At 36.2% G+C, this 19,852-nt stretch overlaps 1 protein-coding gene across 2 annotated transcripts in view; it reads left to right on the forward strand.

Moving 5' to 3' along the window:
• Nucleotides 1-19,852, forward strand: part of NBEA (neurobeachin) — a 610,373-nt gene that overhangs the window by 488,539 nt on the left and 101,982 nt on the right. For both annotated transcript variants that reach the window (XM_060080316.1, XM_060080317.1), the window contains 2 exons: nucleotides 6,431-6,546; nucleotides 18,409-18,521. In XM_060080316.1, coding sequence (XP_059936299.1) covers nucleotides 6,431-6,546; nucleotides 18,409-18,521 — 229 coding nt within the window. The remainder of the gene's footprint in view (nucleotides 1-6,430; nucleotides 6,547-18,408; nucleotides 18,522-19,852) is intronic.

Raw genomic sequence — 19,852 nt, forward strand, 5'->3', positions numbered from 1 at the left:
TTGTTGTGTAATAGCATATAAATTGTTTTTATAAATGCTATGTATAAATGCTTCTTCATTAAAGTAATAAAACACTCAGAGTTTATTGAGATTAATAGTCATTAATTATGATGTGATTTTAATCATTTCTTAAATCTCTCATCTTGGTATTTTAAAAGCATTATTTTGAAATTTTATTTTATTGAAAAATACTATTCTAAGTAGAAAACATAGTCAGTAATTATGTTTATCACTAATATCAGTTAGTTGGTTTTTGGCTCCAAGTAACTGAATACCTAACTAAAAGTGGCTTAAGCAATAAGGGTTTTGCTTCAGGGGGTTTGCTTTATGAAAGATGTGGAGTTAAGAAGGAGTTGCTAGTATTGGCTCAGAAGTTCAGTGATGTCAGGACTCTCAGTTGGCCTCATATTCACAAAATAACCACCACTGCTCCAGACACCACATCTTCACACAACTGCATTCAAGCAGGAAAAAGACACCAAGGATTTCTCCTTGAACTTCTGTGTTTTAGGACGGAGTATACTTAGAAGCCTTTAGCAATTTTTATCTCAGGTCCCTTTGGCCAGAATGGGGTCACCTTCCTGCCCCTAAAACAATCACTGAATGCTGAACACAAATCCAAACCATCCCCTAGAATTCAAGGAAAAATATATCTCAACTCCCTGCCACTTCCTACCTGAAAAAAATACATTTTCTGTGTCAGCTTTGGACAGACAAGCAACAGTGTCTTCCCCATAGATCCTTAAGTCCCTGGGAATTCTTGCAGAGCGCTGCATGCATGGAAAGGAAAACGAATCTCTGTCTCTCTTCTCTTAAACAGGCTACAGACATGTAAAAGCCAGGGACTGTGTCTTATTTATCTTTTAATCTACAATACTTAGCACACTGCCTAATTGCAAAGGTGCTTTTTAAGTGCTACTCAACTGGAGTTACCCTGCATTACGAAGTATCTATTCTCGTATTAAGTTTACAGTGTAAGACCAATTCACTGGCATGTATGCACATGCCTAGGATATTTGCTAGTTGAATAACAATATTAAATTAAGACATAAGTAGATAATGAAGTACTTATATAAAATACAGGTCAAAAGAAAAATGCATTCAATCTGTCAAAAAAAGAAAATGAAGTTAGTTTTGCAAGACTTGTTATTGAATCTAAGCTGACTCATAGTAATCACTACTTCCTTTCCCAAGTACTTACAAATGTTTAATCATCAGTTCAAGGATTTTTCCAGGAATTGACATTAGGAACTCACAAATAGACCTAACTTCTTCCTTTTAAAAAATAATCATCTGGGCTTCCCTGGTGGCGCGGTGGTTGAGAGTCCGCCTGCCGATGCAGGGGACACAGGTTCGTACCCCGGTCCAGGAAGATCCCACATGCCGTGGAGCGGCTAGGCCGGTGAGCCATGGCCGCTGAGCCTGCGTGTCTGGAGCCTGTGCTCCGCAATGGGAGAGGCCACAACAGTGAGACGCCCATGTACCGCAAAAAAAAAAAAAAAAAATCATCTGCCTCCTGGCATATTTCTCAATGATCATGATTCTTCAAAGATTACCAATAGAATTTTCTGATTTCCTTTAGTACTCTTAGACTTGTCCAGACCTGAATTCATTAAAAACAACCAGAAGCTCTTGTACTATATTCCTTACCTTCTATGAGCATTATTTTCCTTTTAACCACATTTGGTCTCTCTTTGATTTTTGGAAGATCATTCTTCTTGATAGAAAAACTGGAAACAAAATAGATGTTTAGGAAGTTTAGAAATTCTGTCTTAAAGCACTCTTTTGTTGTCCCCTTGGCTTTCCCCCCAAAGGCTCAACTCATTATTAATTTCCTAATAAAATACTTGTAAATTCAGTTTTGTATACTTCCTGTGATATATAGACTTAGAAGGAGCAGATGGGGGTAAGAGGAACACTGAACCTAGGCTTAGACCTGATACTACGGGCAGTGATAGAGCCTGAGACTTAGTAGGAACTCAATACATATATGTTGAAAGAATGAATAACATGAGGCAAGGGGAATGACTCTTTCATCTGCTATAAAATGGGGACAGTATCTTTGCAAAGAGATGTTTTACGAATGTCTTGAGATCATAAAATGAAGACACTTTGTGAACAGAGAACACACATATACACTATACGCATACATGCATGCCTACACAGATATAGATAGGTAGGTAGGTGAGGAAGTAGGTAGGTAGGTGGGTAGGTAAATAGACATAGACACATACTTGTATAAATATATGTGTGTGTGATATGTAAGATCCTGTTACACTTAGAGAATTGTCAAAGGAAAGGGATGATGTCTGGCTCCTACAAGCAGAAGCCTTCCAGCTGAGAGTATCTTGGTAAAATCACCAAGGGATCCATTCTTTGCTTTGTTTTTTTGACATTGGGTTTTGTCAGTTTAAAGCAGAATTTATCAAACTCTAGGGAACTTCCTCTAAGCTAAGCCCATAGGAGACTGCTTTAGAAACAAACAAAAATGATCAAACTCAAAAGCAGGTAAACTGCCAGAAAATTGACTTCACATATCATTTAGGCCGCTTTTTGGGCAAGCCCACCGAAGAGATCACATTCCAAAAACTTAGAACAGAAGGAATATTTCCACTAAGCTAGCATAGCCTAATGAATGCCTTTTTAATTTGTATCCATGGGTCTCATTTGCTGAGCACTCTCCATGTGCCAGGGACTATACTTTGTGTTTTAGTTTATAAGCATTATTTCCTTTAATTCTTGTTTGTTTGTTTGTTTGGGGCTTATAAACAACAGATATTTATTTCTGGCAATTCTGGAGGCTAGGAAGTCCAAGATCAAGGCACCAGTAGATTTGGTGTCTGGTGAGATCCCAACTCCAGGTTCATAGATGGTTATCTTCTGGATGTGTCCTCACATGGCAGAGGGGCTCTCAGCCCTTAATTCTTAAAACAACCATGTTCTTAATGTGGATTCTTAATGGTATTCTTATCCCACTTTACAGATAGGAAATTTTTGGTTTAGGTAAGTTACTTATCTTGCCCAAGATCATAGCCCACTCTCTTAATTTCTATTTTGTGTCTTCTATCAAAGTGATCCACATTGGTCAAAAGAACAATACCTTTACCTCTGCATAACAAAAGAAAAATACTGACAAAAAACTTGCCCATTTTCTAGACTCCATACTGATTGCCATTATTTGGTTAATGTATCTGCTATTCAGACAGTCATTACAATCAATAAATTTTGGATTTAGTTAGATTCTTTACTTACTAAGAATATACCTGGTTGCATACATAGAGTTAATGATTTTAAATGGTCACCATTTGTTATGGTACTTAATATTTTTTTCCACAGGGCAATTTTATCTTCTTCTTATCCCCCAATTCTAAAAGCATTTTACTGTAGCCCAAATATATACCAGCTATCCTCATTCTAGTATATAAATTTTTATAGGATATCTTGAATAGCCCTATTGATTTACTGTTTCCCATTTTGCTTCTCCTTATGATTGAATTCTTTAAATTTTTTTTGAATTTCATCCCTCTTTAGCCATTTTTTAATTTTAGGATAGATGTCCAATAATTCAAGTCATTTGGTATACACTTATTGAGACCCTACTATAGGTCAAGCATTGCTAAATACTAAGGACATAACAGTATGTAAAACAGTTCCTGCTCTCAGTGAGTTTATAGTAGAAAAGAGAGAGCAGTAAACAGGAAAAGCTGATCCTTTCCCTGAACTTGCTAATAGTCATCTGATTTTCTAAATTCATTTCGTTTGCCCATATTTTTCTTCACCACTGCATGCTCTAAGAAAGACATGATAACTTTCTCCCATGATTCCTTTTATTTCCCCTTATCGGGATTTGTTTGGTCTTGGTTTTTGAGTGTTTTTGGTGCTCAGAATTATTTCCAGATCAGCAATTTTCTTCTTAAATTGTCTAGGTTTAAAATGTCAACAAATAAATTTACAGCTTTATTATATACATTGCTTTTAGCAGACTAAGCATGCTGCAGGTAAGAATTTTAGTCAAATTAGCAAGAATATGATTATGATAGTAATCCAACAAAAGCTGGACTAAGCACATAATTATAATAGTAGCAAATACAAATTGGGTAAATATAGTTTATTAATTCTTTGATAATTCAGAAAATATTTTAGCATGTTGCCATGACAAAGTCAGAATCAAGGCAAAAGTTTATAACATAAATAGTTGTATGAATGAGAGTGTATCTGGAAAATTTTGAAAAGTGGTGCCAGTATGTATCAAAATCTGGAGGCCCTTTAAGTAGCCCTGTGAAAATCATATTACCAATTAAATGAAAAGTACACTGAATTATAGAATTGAAGTATGAAATATATATACCCTTTACTATTGCAATGAAGTGAATCATTAGACTTACATAGTTCTTTTGGAGTCAGTAGGATCTATTATCTCAAATATATGTAACTAGGAAAGTTCTTCAAAAATGTTAATATGTGACCAGGCTGCTACAACATCTTACGTTAATTTTTTTTTTTTTTTTTTTTTTTTTTTTTTTTTTTGCGGTATGCGGGCCTCTCACTGTTGTGGCCTCTCCCGTTGCGGAGCACAGGCTCCGGATGCGCAGGCCCAGCGGCCATGGCTCACGGGCCCAGCCGCTCCGCGGCATATGGGATCCTCCCAGACCGGGGCACGAACCCGTATCCCCTGCATCGGCAGGCGGACTCTCAACCACTGCGCCACCAGGGAGGCCCAACGTTAATATTTTAAACATTGAGTTACACATAATTATTTTTAAAATTCTTAATTCAGATTTGAATTTGAGATAACAAGTTTCTCCCCATTCTTCTTTCCTCCCTCCTTTACCTCAACTAACATATATCTTAGCTCCTGCCATGCCTATTAAGATCCCATGTGAACAGAAACATATGATAATAATACATGGGTGGCAAAAATAGTCTTAGGTCCGCAGTTCCCAAAATAAGCACCACGGAGCCCTGAGATGTCACAGTGCACTCTCAGGGCTACGGCAGGGCATTTTATATTTTTTAGGGAAACACAACAACATCTATTAGACGCTGCACAAACTCTTAGCTTGAGTTAGTTCTAAGTTTCAACATTTGATAGGACTGCACTCTTGCATTCTTTTTGATGCCATCTTAGCTTTGTGAAACTAGTTTATGGGGGTTTCTCTGGTAATTTAAAAAAAGTGCTGCATGAAAATTCATGTGGAACAGGCATTGAAGGTGGTGGTGTCAGATATGATTCCAAGGTTTAAGTTGCGCAGTGACCAACAGGTGTGCAATACATTCCTTTAGTTAAGTAATTGTGGTTAGTTAAGAATGAAATAAAATATTATTTTTCTTTCAATTTTTGAGTAATATATTCTCAAACAGCTACTAAGTTGTTAAGGCTCAAGTATTCAGTTATTTAGACCTAACTATGTAATAAACAGAACCCTTAGGTGTCTCTCTTGGGCTAGGGGCACCATGAAAAAATTCCTGAGACCCTAAAGGTGGCATAAATACAAAAAGTTTGGGAACTTCTTTTTTTTTTTTTTTTTTTTTTGCGGTACGCGGGCATCTCACTGCTGTGGCCTCTCCCGTTGTGGAGCACAGGCTCCAGACGCGCAGGCTCAGTGGCCATGGCTCACGGGCCCAGCTGCTCCGTGGCACGTGGGAGCTTTCTGGACTGGGGCACAAACCCGTGTCCCCTGCATCGGCAGGCGGACTCTCAACCACTGCGCCACCAGGGAAGCCCTGGGAACTTCTATTTTACATGGTGAATGTTTTCGAAACTCAGTTAGCCTTGTCATACTTCTACAAATACAGCCAGCTTTCATTATTTTTTATAGGAACACATTGTACCTTCAAAGGTTCATAATTTACACAAATTATCCTGATTTACTCCCTTACGATATTCCTATGTCCCTTATGAACTCGTACATTTTCAGAGTTCCCAGTTGTTTGTTTCTGACCTCATAGGGGGATGGGTGTCATGTGGTTAGAGGCTGTGCACGTGTGTACACACTGCTCAGAGGCAGACGTGGAAAGTTCAGTAGCAGCATTAGTATATTAGGGTTAAGTCAAATGCCTTTAAGCTGTTGACTGTCTACCTAGCTTTGTAGTATGGAGTAGGTTTGCTGTAGTGTTCAAAAGCTACTTTGACTTATTTTGAGCATAGTTTCACCTTTTTTTGTTATTGACTTATAAAATTCCCACTTGGAGCCATATTATACAAGTAGGTGCTTTCATATTGGTTTATCCTTAAGTAAATAAATATATCTTCTCTATAACAGACTTTTTCAAATATTGCTAATATCTACAGCTAAAATATATTTTGTAATTTATCTCAGAAAGATAAACCATAAATTGAATAATATCAAATCAATACATTAGTTATTATTGGACTTTTTAAAGTCATGAGTTAAAAGAGACTGTTTGTTATGGTTTGCTTAATTGCTAGGAGGATATCACTAGCCACTCCTCGACAGCTTTATAAATCTTCCAACATGACTCAGCGTTGGCAAAGAAGGGAAATTTCAAACTTCGAATATTTGATGTTTCTTAATACTATAGCAGGTAAGACATCTTATTCTTTAATCTCATAATATGTTTATGTTCATCAAAAATCTTTGGTAATGTGACTTGATGGAATGCATTGTTCTCCTTAGAATTCAAATACAGCATTAGAATAAATATTGAAGCACTCACATTAAATTGCTATCAGAAACTATACAAGCTAGTACCAAGGTTTAGGTGCATTTATTGTTGAAGAGGCTTTTTCTTGCTCTCCTTCTGCCATTTCCTTTGCTGACAGCTTTGTCTGACGGTTTATTAGAGTCAACAAACCATTGCCAGAGAGTGTCTGGAAATAATAATGGGAAAATGTAATTTCACTACTTTGTCATTCTCAGCAGTAGCAGCTAGACAGGAGAATAACAACAGGATTCTGCCTAGTACAGATGTCACCTGGATTATGGCATGATTGGGTTACAGCATTTTTTTTTCTTAAAATCTTGAAATGAAAATATAAAATCAGATTACATTTCTAAATGATGAGTAACTGCCATCAACCTCGGCAGTACCATGCTTGTAAATTAAGAGAAGGTAGTGGCTTTGTTTTTCTGCTAAATCAGTGGTTGTCAGTGGCTGAACCTGTCTATGAGATTTAAGTACCTCTTTCTTTTTTACTAAATTAAGCTCCAAAGCCCTTATTCATGTTGAATTGCAAAGAGTTTACTTCTGTAAATCAGGCTCTACAAAACCTTTTTACAATCAGATGAATTTAAAACTACATAAATGCATATGCTTACCTATGATCATTGTTCTTTTATGAATGAATGCTCAGAACTATGAATTGAGAGCCCTGTTCTCTGAATCATTGCTTAAAAGGATAACTGTCATATTCCTCTTTTTAATCTATCATATATGTGTGAATATGGGTACTATGGCATATATTAAATATGGATGATATAGATGTGTATTACATAGACAAGAGAACTTGATTTGTCAACAAAAAGGGGTAAAAAAGTTGTTTGATATGGTTTTGCATTTTAATCATTTAATACATACTGTAATGTTAATTCCTTTGCTAATAGGATGCTAGAGCTACAACCAAAGAACTGTTTTATTACATATATTAATTTTATTATTTATTTTATACACACATCTCCATTATATACATATGTCTTCATGACATATTTCATATATATTCACATATCAGTGTATACAATGTATATATCTTAAAGAAACCTATTTACTTCCTCAAAGATAAAGGAAATGTGTTATACTATTTAATTAACACATTTACATATAGAGATAGAATGAACTTAAACATCTGAAATATAAAGAACCTTTTCATTAGCATATTTAGGTGAACAGCATGATGTAGCGTAAGCTTCATTACCAAAGTGAAGGGGATAGAATCTCAGATCTGCTAACTCTGTGTCCTAGAGCATAGGTGGAATTTCAAGTTTTAACTCTATCTTGGACTTTAAATCTCTCAGTAGCCATGTTTGATATCTGTTTCCATCTGTCTTTTTAAAAAAAAATTTAATTAATTAATTTGTTTGTTTGTTTGTTTGTTTGTTTATTTTATTTTGGCTGTGTTGGGTCTTCGTTGCTGCGCGGGCTTTCTCTGGTTGCGGCAAACAGGGGCTACTGTTCGTTGCAGTGTGCGGGCTTCTCATTGCGGTGCCTTCTCTTTGTTGTGGAGCACAGGCTGTACGCATGCAGGCTTCAGTTATTGTGGCACGCGGGCTCAGTAGTTGTGGCGCACAGGCTTATTTGCTCTGCAGCATGTGGGATCGTCCTGGACCAGGGCTCAAACCCATGTCCCCTGCATTGGCAGGCGGATTCTTAACCACTGCGCCACCAGGGAAGTCTCTCCATCTGTTTTAATAACTGATATGTTTGGTCTTATATCATCTTGTATTATACAATTGCTTTCAATATTTTCTTGCCTTTCACATTGTTTTGTTTTTCTTTGGCCATATAAATAAATTTTGCCTAGTTTTTTAGTGATTTAGAACATAGGCTTTTTGCTCTTAATTCTCCTAAAGAATTAATATTGATATGTTTAAATTTTTAAAAAATCCTCTAAAATACATTTCTCTTCCTTTTGAACTCAAAAATGAATCAACACTTTAAACCACTCCTATGCAAAATAAGAACTTTAACTCAATTTACTTCTCATTCATTGCTTATGTTTGTCAATACAATTTGAGACCAGAATCCCTATTATTGTGAAACACTTATTTTTTGGAGTCCATATACTTTTGCATATTAGGAAGGATTTCAACTCTATTAAAATTTTCTTCTCTTTAATACAGTATATTGTTTTCAGCTACATGGATCTTTACCTGATTTTTCAGGATAATGTTCTCTTTTCATTCTTCTGTAATATTCTTCCACATTCCCTCTGTTAGGTTTTTCTATTATCTATCTTGAAAAATCTATCAAGACTCATTGTCTACCATATGTCATAGAAAAGCACATGATTTTTTTTTCCTTGACTGTGCTACCCCTTTGGAGCTTTTGGAATTAACACTGGAAGACAGGGTGATGTACCTCATTTGTAGTTCAGTTTCCAGTGGAGCTGGTATTCTTACTAAAAGGTTCTGCTACTCTAAGATGGGATTCTCTCTGTCTCTCCTCTGGATGGAGTGTTACCTAGTTCACTGTGTTAAAGGATTCTTCTAGTCTCCATCCCTTCTCACTGCCTTTTACTCATGTCAGCCACATTTCCCACAATGTGGTATACTTCCACCTATAACCACCACCCACTTCATGCCTGCTGCTTTCTGGGAGTTTGTTTCTCTGTCTATCTCTAGAAAGATTGCAGTCTGATAGAGATAACATCATGATGCCTTCTAAAAGCTGCCCCTGAGCAGTATAGACATGGCTTTTTTTCTGTTTGAGACAGTTTTTGGGTTTCTGAGCCAGAACATGTAGATTGTAAGGGGAATTTGACTGTCTTCCTATCTTCTTTTGAGTACTTGGGGTCTGTTTTATTTCGTGACATAAAAAATTTATAGACCACTGGTTTTTTTCTTTTAAGAATTTATTGGGTATTTTCTTTACAATGATTATAACTAAACATTAAAGTCTGTCTGTTGTAGACAATGCGATAAAAAGAAGTATAAGGTAGGAACTAGGAACTCAGAGCGCTTATAACTAGATGGGTGAATGAAATATACATAAGAGAGCATTTTAAGACAGCTGATGGTAAGTGCTGAATAAGTGCTATAAATAGTGAATGCTGCAAGAGCTAAGCAGAGTACAGAAATTTTATGAATGTGTTTGGGGAGAAGAAAAAGAACAGAGCTTTACAAATTTCTCCCAGTTGAATGTGTGTTATGTGTTCAGTGGACGTGAGTATCATATCTTGGCTGCAGCAGAGAATAATAGGAGATACGATTGGAGCTATAGGTAAGAGCCAGACCGTAAAGAGCCTGAATCCAGGAGTCTGTATAGTTCTGTAGTAGAAGGCAATGCAGTATGGAATTTCAGGACAATTAAACTGCTCGTTATATATGGCATGAATCAGAAATAAAATACCTTAAAGTTAGGGAGAGCTGTTAGGAGAGCCTTACAGGACTCTAGATATGAAATCAATTTGTTCATCATTTTAATAAATAGTTACTGAACACTTTACTATGTGCCACACACTCTATTTTGCACTGACACTTCAGAAGAAAGCAAAGTATGGTTTTTGCCTTTGAAGGGGTCATAGTACAGTCAGGAAGACGGACATGTACACCAGCAATTCCAGCAAAAAGTTGTAATTATTATAATGAGAAAATATACAAAGCTATTTGAAGTCTTAAGTCCAGAAGGCATTACATTTACAGGAAAAGCTTCTCATAGTCTTTTCATAGGCTTCTCACAGGCAACATATAAGTTGAAAATTGAAATATGAGTAAAAATTCACTAGAAAGTAAGCAGAAGCCACTCCAAGGGAAAAAAAAAAATGTGGAGTCAAAAATTGGATTAGAGGGGTTTCCCTGGTGGCGCAGTGGTTGAGAGTCCGCCTGCCGATGCAGGGGACACGGGTTCGTGCCCTGATCCGGGAAGATCCCACGTGCCACGGAGCTGCTGGGCGTGTGAGCCATGGCCTCTGAGCCTGCGCGTCCGGAGCCTGTGCTCCGCAACGGGAGAGGCCACAACTGTGAGAGGCCCACGTACCGCAAAAAAAAAAAAAAAAAATTGGATTAGCGTAGTGACAACAGGTATGGCAAAGAAAAAAAGTAAATAAATGATCTAATGCACGATGTCATTATATAAAAAGTAGAAGTCACTGTAATATGCTCTAGTTTAGTGGTTGACAAAGTGTGGTCCCCTGACTGGCAGTATTAGTATTGCCTGCGGACTTGGAGATGTAAATTCTCAGACCCCTCAAACCTGCTGAATCAGAAACTCTGAGTGGGGCCCAGCTCTGCATTTTAGCGAGCCTTCTAGGTGGTTCTCATGCACAGTTTGAGTATCACTGCTCTAGCCATTTAAGATCTAATTATCAGAACAAGATTTGCATATGAAAACATCTAGAACATACAAGAAAGCATGTGATTAAGTGTCATTAACTGTAGTGAAAGCTTAGAGAAGTGAAAGGTTAGTATGAGATAGTCTAATCAAGGGAGGCCTCATAGAAAAGATGGGCTTTAAATGAACTCTAAGAACTTTGTCATATGTAGATGATTATTCAGACAAAATGAACCTTCATACAGAAGTAGAATGACAAATTGGAAAAAGTTATGAATATCAATACCCTGAGGTACTCTCCCTGAATATATATATCCCTGCTAATTCTTCCTTTGCCATCATCCTGAAGTTCTAAGTAGGGGTGCCAGTTTATACTGAGCACCAGCATTAAAGATATGACTGATGGTATTATAGAGAAGCTTCACCAAAGCCATGATTGAGTACTTATTTAGGAAGCAGTTAGAATTGTCTATTTTCCTGATTTGTGGAGAATATTATATATCCATTCATATCCATTCATCTCCTCTTAATGGAACAGTTTTCAGAGTTCTCAAAAGAAAGGACTCTGAAGATTCCTAGAATAAAGGGAACTATAAAGATGGTAAATTGTACCAATACCACTTTTACTAACCTGGGTTCCACTAAATGATCATGTTGTTTCATAGCACAGTTTTAGGGATACAGTTATTGTTCAATAAATACTTATAAGTCAGTTGATTGAAACTTTAGATTTATCATTTCTTGAGAGAATGTTAGTGTTCTTATTGACAAATTATATTTAATTTCCTGGGTAATCCAAAGGCAAGAAATGGGTGGCTTATATCTTATCATAGTCTTCTTTAAACATTTCTTTAATTATTTTTATTATTATTTTATTGTTATTATTTTTTTTGTGGTACGCGGGCCTCTCACTGTTGTGGCCTCTCCCGTTGCGGAGCACAGGCTCCGGATGCGCAGGCTCAGCGGCCATGGCTCACGGGCCCAGCCGCTCCACGGCATGTGGGATCTTCCAGACTGGGGCATGAACCCGTGTCCCCTGCATCGGCAGGCGGACTCTCAACCACTGCACCACCAGGGAAGCCCTCTTTAATTATTCTTAATATCAAGATTCAGGAAAAAAGTTTTATTATTTGTTTAGTTTTATCATTTCTTTTTGATACAGTTCTTTAATATTAATATCAACATTCAGGAAAAAATGGCAAATAATGGTTAATGTTTACTGAGCAGTTTACAGTGTTGCAAATATGGTTCCAAGTGTTTTATGTGTATTTACTCATTTAATCCTAACAATAACCCCAGAGTTCTTATCCCCATTTCATCAATGAGGAAATGAGGTGCAGAGAAGTAAATAACTCGCCCAAGTCACAGAGCTAATAAGTGAAGAAGTCAGGATTCTAATGTAGGTGGTTTGGTTGTAGAGCTTCACTCACTTACTATACCATACTGCCTCAGGGTATCATGGCACCATTCAATTTCACCTCCAATCATTGGCCTTAATCTGTAACTACTTTTAAGACTGAAACAATTAACGATTTTTAGACATTTTTAATTTATATTTCATCAGAAGAACTTTTGAAGTTTATTTACCGTCATGACTTTTGTCCACAGGCATATTCTAGTACTAGATCTGGGCCTGGAATTATCATCTCTAATGTAGACCCTAGTACTGTGTTCAGCTAGGTCTCAGATCCAGAGAAGGAGTCTGAGACAGAGATTTGCTTGCAGGAAGTTTATTGGAGAGTGTCCTTGGGATCAACATCTGTGAGGGGAGTGAAGAAAGTAGAAGCAGGCAGAAGGAGAAATTGAACCCCAGAGTAATTGCAGCAACGGCCTCAGCAGATCCCACAGGGAACCAGGAGCTAGGCTAACCCTTCAGAGGTGTCTTGCCCTGAGGCAAGGCGGCCAGGCCTTCATTACCTCCACTTTGAAGTCATTGGATGCAGACTCCTGGAAAGGAGACACGACCTTGCGTGAAAGAGCTTTCTTCTGATCATGGCAACTCCTGGATAATCCTGGAGAAGGCCACCAGCCACGACACGAGTGACACAACCACCATCCCCCCATCCAGGATAGAGTGGTTCTCAGAATCACCTGGAGGGCTTGCCAAAACCAACAGGTTCTGATTCAGTAGGTTTAGGGTGGGCCTCAAGAATTTGTATTTCTAACAAGTACCGATGTGACGCTGATGCCACTGGTCCAAGGTTTGCACTTTGAGAACCACCTCCTCACACATATATTCTTAAAAGATCTACCTTACAGTAATTGTCTTAACCTCCTGTAGCATTCACATCTTCTATAGCGCTGTCTATACCACCCATGTTGGCACTTAGGATAATGCATCCTTGGATTTTATGTCTGTATCTCCTCTTTCCAGTAAGATTATGAGGTCAAAGTTTTGCTCGACAAATGCTCATCAAACGGAACTGACTTAATATTTATGCTCTGTGTTTGCATGATTTTATGATCTATTATGTGAATTCACTAGAATTGCTGGATGAGGGATTCTTTAAATTTCCTGGATTAAAGAGAAGAGTTATAGAATAGAATCTGATTGAGAAGATGAAGCAACCCTTTCTGGCTTCTGGCTTCTGGTTTTTAAAAATATAGGTCAATGTGACTTAATAAATTCACATTTTCAATAAAAATATTCTAGTAACTCTCTTACCCTCTCAGATTTACCTTTTTTCTCCAAAATATTCTTTTAACATGAAGTGTGAAATATATTTTATGACCCATTTCTTGTTCTCCATTTCTTGAGGTCTCTCCTACTTGGCCAATTTGTCTTTTCTCCTTTTTAAATGCTTTTAAAAATAAGACTCTCTATAAAGCATACAGCAGCAGTCTCCTGGTATTAATACAATACAGTATGTAGATTTTTAGACCCTCCTGTGACATACATAATTGCATATAAATAAACACATTTTCCTATATGTATGTAAGTTTTGTAAAGATACTTTACATAGTAAAAGAAGCTTGTCAAATATTCAGAAAATGTACAGTTTTGAAACGACACCTAAAGGCCCATAAATGTTTTCATGGCCTTTCTTTTGTTATATTTATATATTTAATAAATACTCAATATAGAAAATTGGAAATATAGAAAAGTGTAATTTAAAAATTTAATTACTTGAAGACTAGCCATAAATATAATTAACATTTCGGTTATTTTTCTGTTTTTTTCTTTTTCTGTGTGTGGTAATCTTTGGGAATCTGCTACACATACAGGTTCATTCTTCTTTTTCCATCTCATTAAATAGAATTTGAAATCATGATCTTAAAAACTGCATGAAAGTCTAGCTTAGTACTGTGGTATAATTTAACTATTTTGAAACAATTGGGTTTTGTTTTCTTAATTTTTGAAGAACATTAAGTTTTGGAAGATTTTTAGTGATGCATAGAGTTTAACTAAAAATGTGGGTTCAGCCTCTAATTCCCAGAGTTGACCTAATTTCTGTTTACTGTGTTCCAAAAGATACAGCCTATGCCTTATTAGATAATACTATGAACATGAGTTAAAATCTGGCATTCTTGCATTAAAAAAAAAAATAGCACATGGACTGCTAACATAGCTTCGTGTAAATGATCCCGTTAGGTTTGGGAGGTTTTTAAAAGGTTTTTGAGTTGTTTTTCATATGATCGGTTAATGAATTCAGCACAGCTTCCTCAACTCCAACCTTTTTCTCCTGTTTAGCATTTTCTACTTTTTTACTCTGTGATGTACAAGCCCTCCCTGGTTAATTATGTATATATTTAGCTACTGCATGTGTTGGGCTTATTATTGTCATCTAATTAAATGTAACTTGAACTGCTTGCTTCTAGAAAAATCATTAAAAATTCTTTCCTAATGACCTAGAGATGACAAAATGTCTGTAAAGTGCGAAGAAGCAGACAAGCACAGGAACATCGCTCTTAAAGAGTGCTAATCCAGATGCTGCAATCATCTAATTAAACAATATTTTGCTGTCATTAACATTTTCACCAAGGAATTGCAGTTATAATTTCTTTGTCAGCTGTCTCTAGATCACTTTACCTTCAAAACTAAAGTGCCATATAAAAACATTAAATTGGATGGTTTAATTAAAAGTTGTTTTTTTAAATGAAGAAACATATCTAGTGTTTCTGAAATCTCATTTACTGTGCTTCACTTTTATTGTTTGAGTAGATTAGTGTCATAAGCTTGTGATAATTAATATTCATCTTCCAAGGTAAGTCCTTAGAAGCATAGTTAGTAAAAAAAATTCTGCACTTATTACTGCTGGAAAAGGAAATAACAGCACAAGGTTATTTACTAAATTTCAATTATCCTAAAAAAATTAATAAATAAGTACCTAGATGTGCCAGAACTTAACAGATATTATTTTGGAAATATTTTGCTTTTTTGGTTAATTCGGTACACAGCAGGGTTTTGGTTTTTTTTTATTTCACAAAGGTATGAATACCTTTAAAATAATTAAAGTAATAATGCTAATTCATGGCTAAAACTTATAAATGCAAAATCCCAGAGTACCAACTTCATCCATGTGAGTTTTAAATACATTGTGAATTTTTAATTCAAATCAAAAATAATATATTAACTGTCCATGTTGCAAAGCTTTTATGTGGAAAGTTTTATATAAAAAGGTTTTAATGTAACTGTCAGAACATCTGTTTATATAGTTGATTGTATTTGTTAGATTTAAAATGTGCTATAAAGCTTTAGTAATTTAAAACTTACTAAATTTTTCTAAGCATTTATTTTTAAAGAATCTTCCAAAGATTATTAAAAGTGAATTAACAAAAAATGCAGGATAGATTAATTACCATGAGCTGTGACTGTAGACAGCAATCAATTTGTGTGTGTGTGTGTGTGTGTGTGTGTGTATGTTAAAGATACCTTCCTTTCTTTGTATTTTTTCCAAAAATAGCATTATATCTCTTCTTTAATTAGAAAATCATTTCTAGTGAAAGGCTAGTGTCTTCAAGTATAGTCTCTATTTTTAAGCTGTTTCTACTTATATGATACATTTAAGTACCGAGTTAATGTAAATTGGCTTTTTATTTATTTTAGTTTGACAGTTTTTCCTTAAGTTATGAAACTTCATCAGAAAATTTAAAAATAGTTATTATGTCTAATTTTCAGCTATTGATTTACATAAGTAATGGAAAATATGTTACATAAATAACATCAAATTATTCTCTTAAAATACACATATATTGGAAGACCTCTTTTTCATTAAAAGCTATAGATTTTTAAGTAGAATGGTAACCCAGAAAATGGCAGAGTGCTAAATATGCCACGGTCCTACTTACAATCCCAGAAATAGCTCTGCCAAGCCAGTCTAGACTCTCTGTATATATACATGCATAGAAAAAACACTGAGAGTAATCAGGTGTCCTAGGATAACATAAACATGAACTCTCAGTAATAAATGTAAAATTTTAGAATTTTACACTGTGCATTTTACAGTGGTACTGCTTTAGCAGTCTATTTTCATATACGAAAGACTGTAGTTAAAAAGTTCCAAATTCTTGTTTATTCTTATCACTACTTTTCATCACAGTAGACTTATAAACATAAAGCAGGTGCATTCATCAGCCACAGATATTTCCGTCTGGTGGTTTAACATGCACATTCACAAGACCGCTTTCTCATGCGTACTTCTGTGCCTTTGCATAGTCCTCTTCCTCCAACAAGATTATCCTGCAATTTTCCTTTTTTATTTGGCTTATGGTTTGTTCATCTTTTAAGATTTGGCTCTCATTTTATCGTATTTTTATCACATATGTATTTGTTCTTTCAACAAATATCTATCGGACAAACAAAAGATGCCAATATACAGAGGCTTTTTTTTTTTTAAACTCAAACCCTACATTCTGGAGTTTATGGACTAGTGGAGAGGCAGACAAGTATTAGCTATAACACATCTGCAACAGTGCTGTGGCAGAGAACAAAGAGGAAGCGCTAACCTTCCTCTCACCTTGCTCCAGGAAATGCAGAGTGGAAGCAACATTCTGCTTTCTATCAATTGCCTACATTTATAATATACACCCACATTAGTTTACATATTTAAAACAATAAGAATTGTGTTGTAAAATGCAGAGATTCATATAAGAAACAGATAAAATAGTCACCGAATAAAATGTTTACTGAGTGAATTAATTAATTTGATTTCATGCTTATAATAGTAGCAGATTTAGTTCTTCCTCAGATTATGGGGAGTTTTTTGTTTTTTCTTTTTTATTTCACAGTCACAGTTACCAGTTGCTACAAGAGGTAGGTATCATTTAATTTCAGTTCTTGATGACGAATAAGATAATGTATGCATACCTGTGCTACTGTTATGCTAACACAGTGTGCAACAAGGAGCCCAAGATGAAATCATATCACTAATATCAGGGAAATTGCTATTTTGTATGGATTTGAATGGAAATTTAGAAAGTCCTGTGATCAGTTCATAATGCATTTTTACAAAAAACAGTCTTGTCCAACGGAAGTTTTCTTTGGACCCTGTTTCTTTAATACTGCTCCTCTTAATTTCACCTGATCATATGTTATTCAGTGTCAGTTTATCAGGGTAAGCCAGCCCTGTGCTCTCCCTAAGCTTTGCCACGGTCCCACGGGCTTCAGTGTCCTACCTAAAATGCTTAAGTCATCCTGTCAAAAACTAACGAAAACCAACAAACAAAATTCAGCCTAACATTCAGCAGCTCTCCACTAAAGTGAAACAACATAATATGAAAAGAAAATTCATGAACTTAAGGGAGTGAAAAAAATGTGCATAACATCTGCCTCGGTGCCTTTTCGTACTGGCTTCAGGGTACTTCTGTTAACTTGCAAATTCTCTACATTGATTCTTAATAGAAGCACAATGTAGTATGCTGTATACTGGCAATAGAATTCTGGATATGTACTCGTTATAGTAGAACACCGTCACATAATCTGCAAGTGTGCAGACCAGCAGGTGACCTCCTCCATGATCACTTTCAGGAACCCAGCTTATGAGGCTCTGCTTCGAGGGTGGCGATAGCATCTTCATCATAGTCAGCAGAAGAGAGATGGAGCATGGAGCACCCATCCAACAAGTTGCAGAGGACCAAGCCCGAAAGTAGCAGATACCATCTCTGCTCACATTCTGTAGATTAGAACTAAGTCTCACAGCCGTAGCTACTAATAAGGGAGCCTGAGAAATGTAGTCTAGCCCAGGAAGGAGAGAAATTGATTATGACGAACAGCTAGCAATCACTACCACAAGTTACATTATAAAAAAGTAATTCTAGTTACTCACTTCTTAATTATTATTGAGTGAGTTCACTTGAAACACATTGTTATAAGTGCTTTTGATTGAATAAAGGCATAGTTCAGTAAACAAAAGAGTTACTTTTCTTCTGCAATGCAATAGTTGCCTCATCTATTAGAAGGACAGGAACACTTTCATAAGCAATTAGTGTATACAGATTTTCATTTATCTTTTTCTTTACTAGGACGGACATATAATGATCTGAACCAATACCCCGTGTTTCCATGGGTATTAACAAACTATGAATCAGAAGAATTGGATTTGACTCTTCCAGGAAACTTCAGGGATCTATCAAAGGTAACTTTTAAATATATAGAAGTCAATTTTCTTCGTAAGGCTATATTCTAAAAGCATTTCTACCAGAGTATATATGTTCAATTAATGTTTGTAAGAAAGTAAACCTGGATGTCTTCTCTTTTTGTAGTCAGCATCTAAATTTCATCAACGCTTAGCATAGGAATTAAGCTACAAGAAGATACATCAGTACTAGTATGGCAAAATGAAATGGATATTTGAGAAAGAGCATATGTAAGGAGAGGTTGTTCTGATATCCTAGGTTTTAAAGGTCAAGGCGAGAAACTTGAAATTAGTACAAAATTTGGCCAGTAATTTCTGTGGTATATTTCTTAGGTGATAAGACATCTTATCTTGACCATAATACATACACACATACTGTAGGGGAGCTTGATACTGAAAAGAAAGTAGGGCACAATGATTTATCAAGGGTCTGTTAAGATAAAAGAGCGAAGATTTGGCCCAAAAATGGCAAGAAAAAAAATACACAATGGGTGATAAGGATAGAAGTAAATTTTTGGTTGGTTCGCCTCATTTGTTGAGAAGAAACTTAAGTGGGATACTAAACTCTTTGAAATTCAGTGAAGAGCTAGATACTAAGGCCCAAAAGCTTTTCTCTAGCCTCAGCTAATATCAGAGCCAAGCCCTAAAGTTTATATCAATACTTCACTTCAGCCATATTAAGCCTCAGGCCATTCACTCTGAATTTCCTTCCCTTTTCTATTCTCCCTAGTTGTCTGGTTTAGCATGCCACAGCAGCACGAAAGGCATATAGGCACACGCGTATACATTTGCTTTTGGCTGGGGGAGAGTTGAGGAGCTCCTGAACAAGGGCGGCAGAAGTTCTGCAAGGCAGGGAAGCATGAAATGCAAGCAATTTAAAATGAATCCCACAAATAGTTTTTAACTCAGCACACCTCCTCTTGCCTTTTTTCTTGCCTCTGAAAACTAGACCCACCTAAGTTGAAGTTCTCTATGCCACTGCTTACTAGCCGTGTGACCGGAAGCCGCTCTCTTTTAGCCTCAATCTCCCCATCTGTAATATGAGAATAATACTGTCCTACCTCATACAGCTGTGAAGGTCAAATGACATGTGCGTTTAAAGAATGTAACATAGTACTTGGAACATAGAAGCACTTCATGAATATGAGCTATTATTACACGTGGAATATTTCTTAGCCTGTTTTTGAAGCCTGTATACTAATTTTTGCATGTTCTTCTCTGTCATTCACTCTCTATTTCTTATATTTTATGTGACTGCCTTATCAAACTTGCTAGCTCATTGCTAATTTTAGCTATGCTGTTATAGATACTCAAGGGACCTAAGGAATCAA

Source organism: Mesoplodon densirostris, chromosome 17 (assembly GCF_025265405.1).
Source record: "Mesoplodon densirostris isolate mMesDen1 chromosome 17, mMesDen1 primary haplotype, whole genome shotgun sequence".
Taxonomy (NCBI): Eukaryota; Metazoa; Chordata; class Mammalia; order Artiodactyla; family Ziphiidae; genus Mesoplodon; species Mesoplodon densirostris.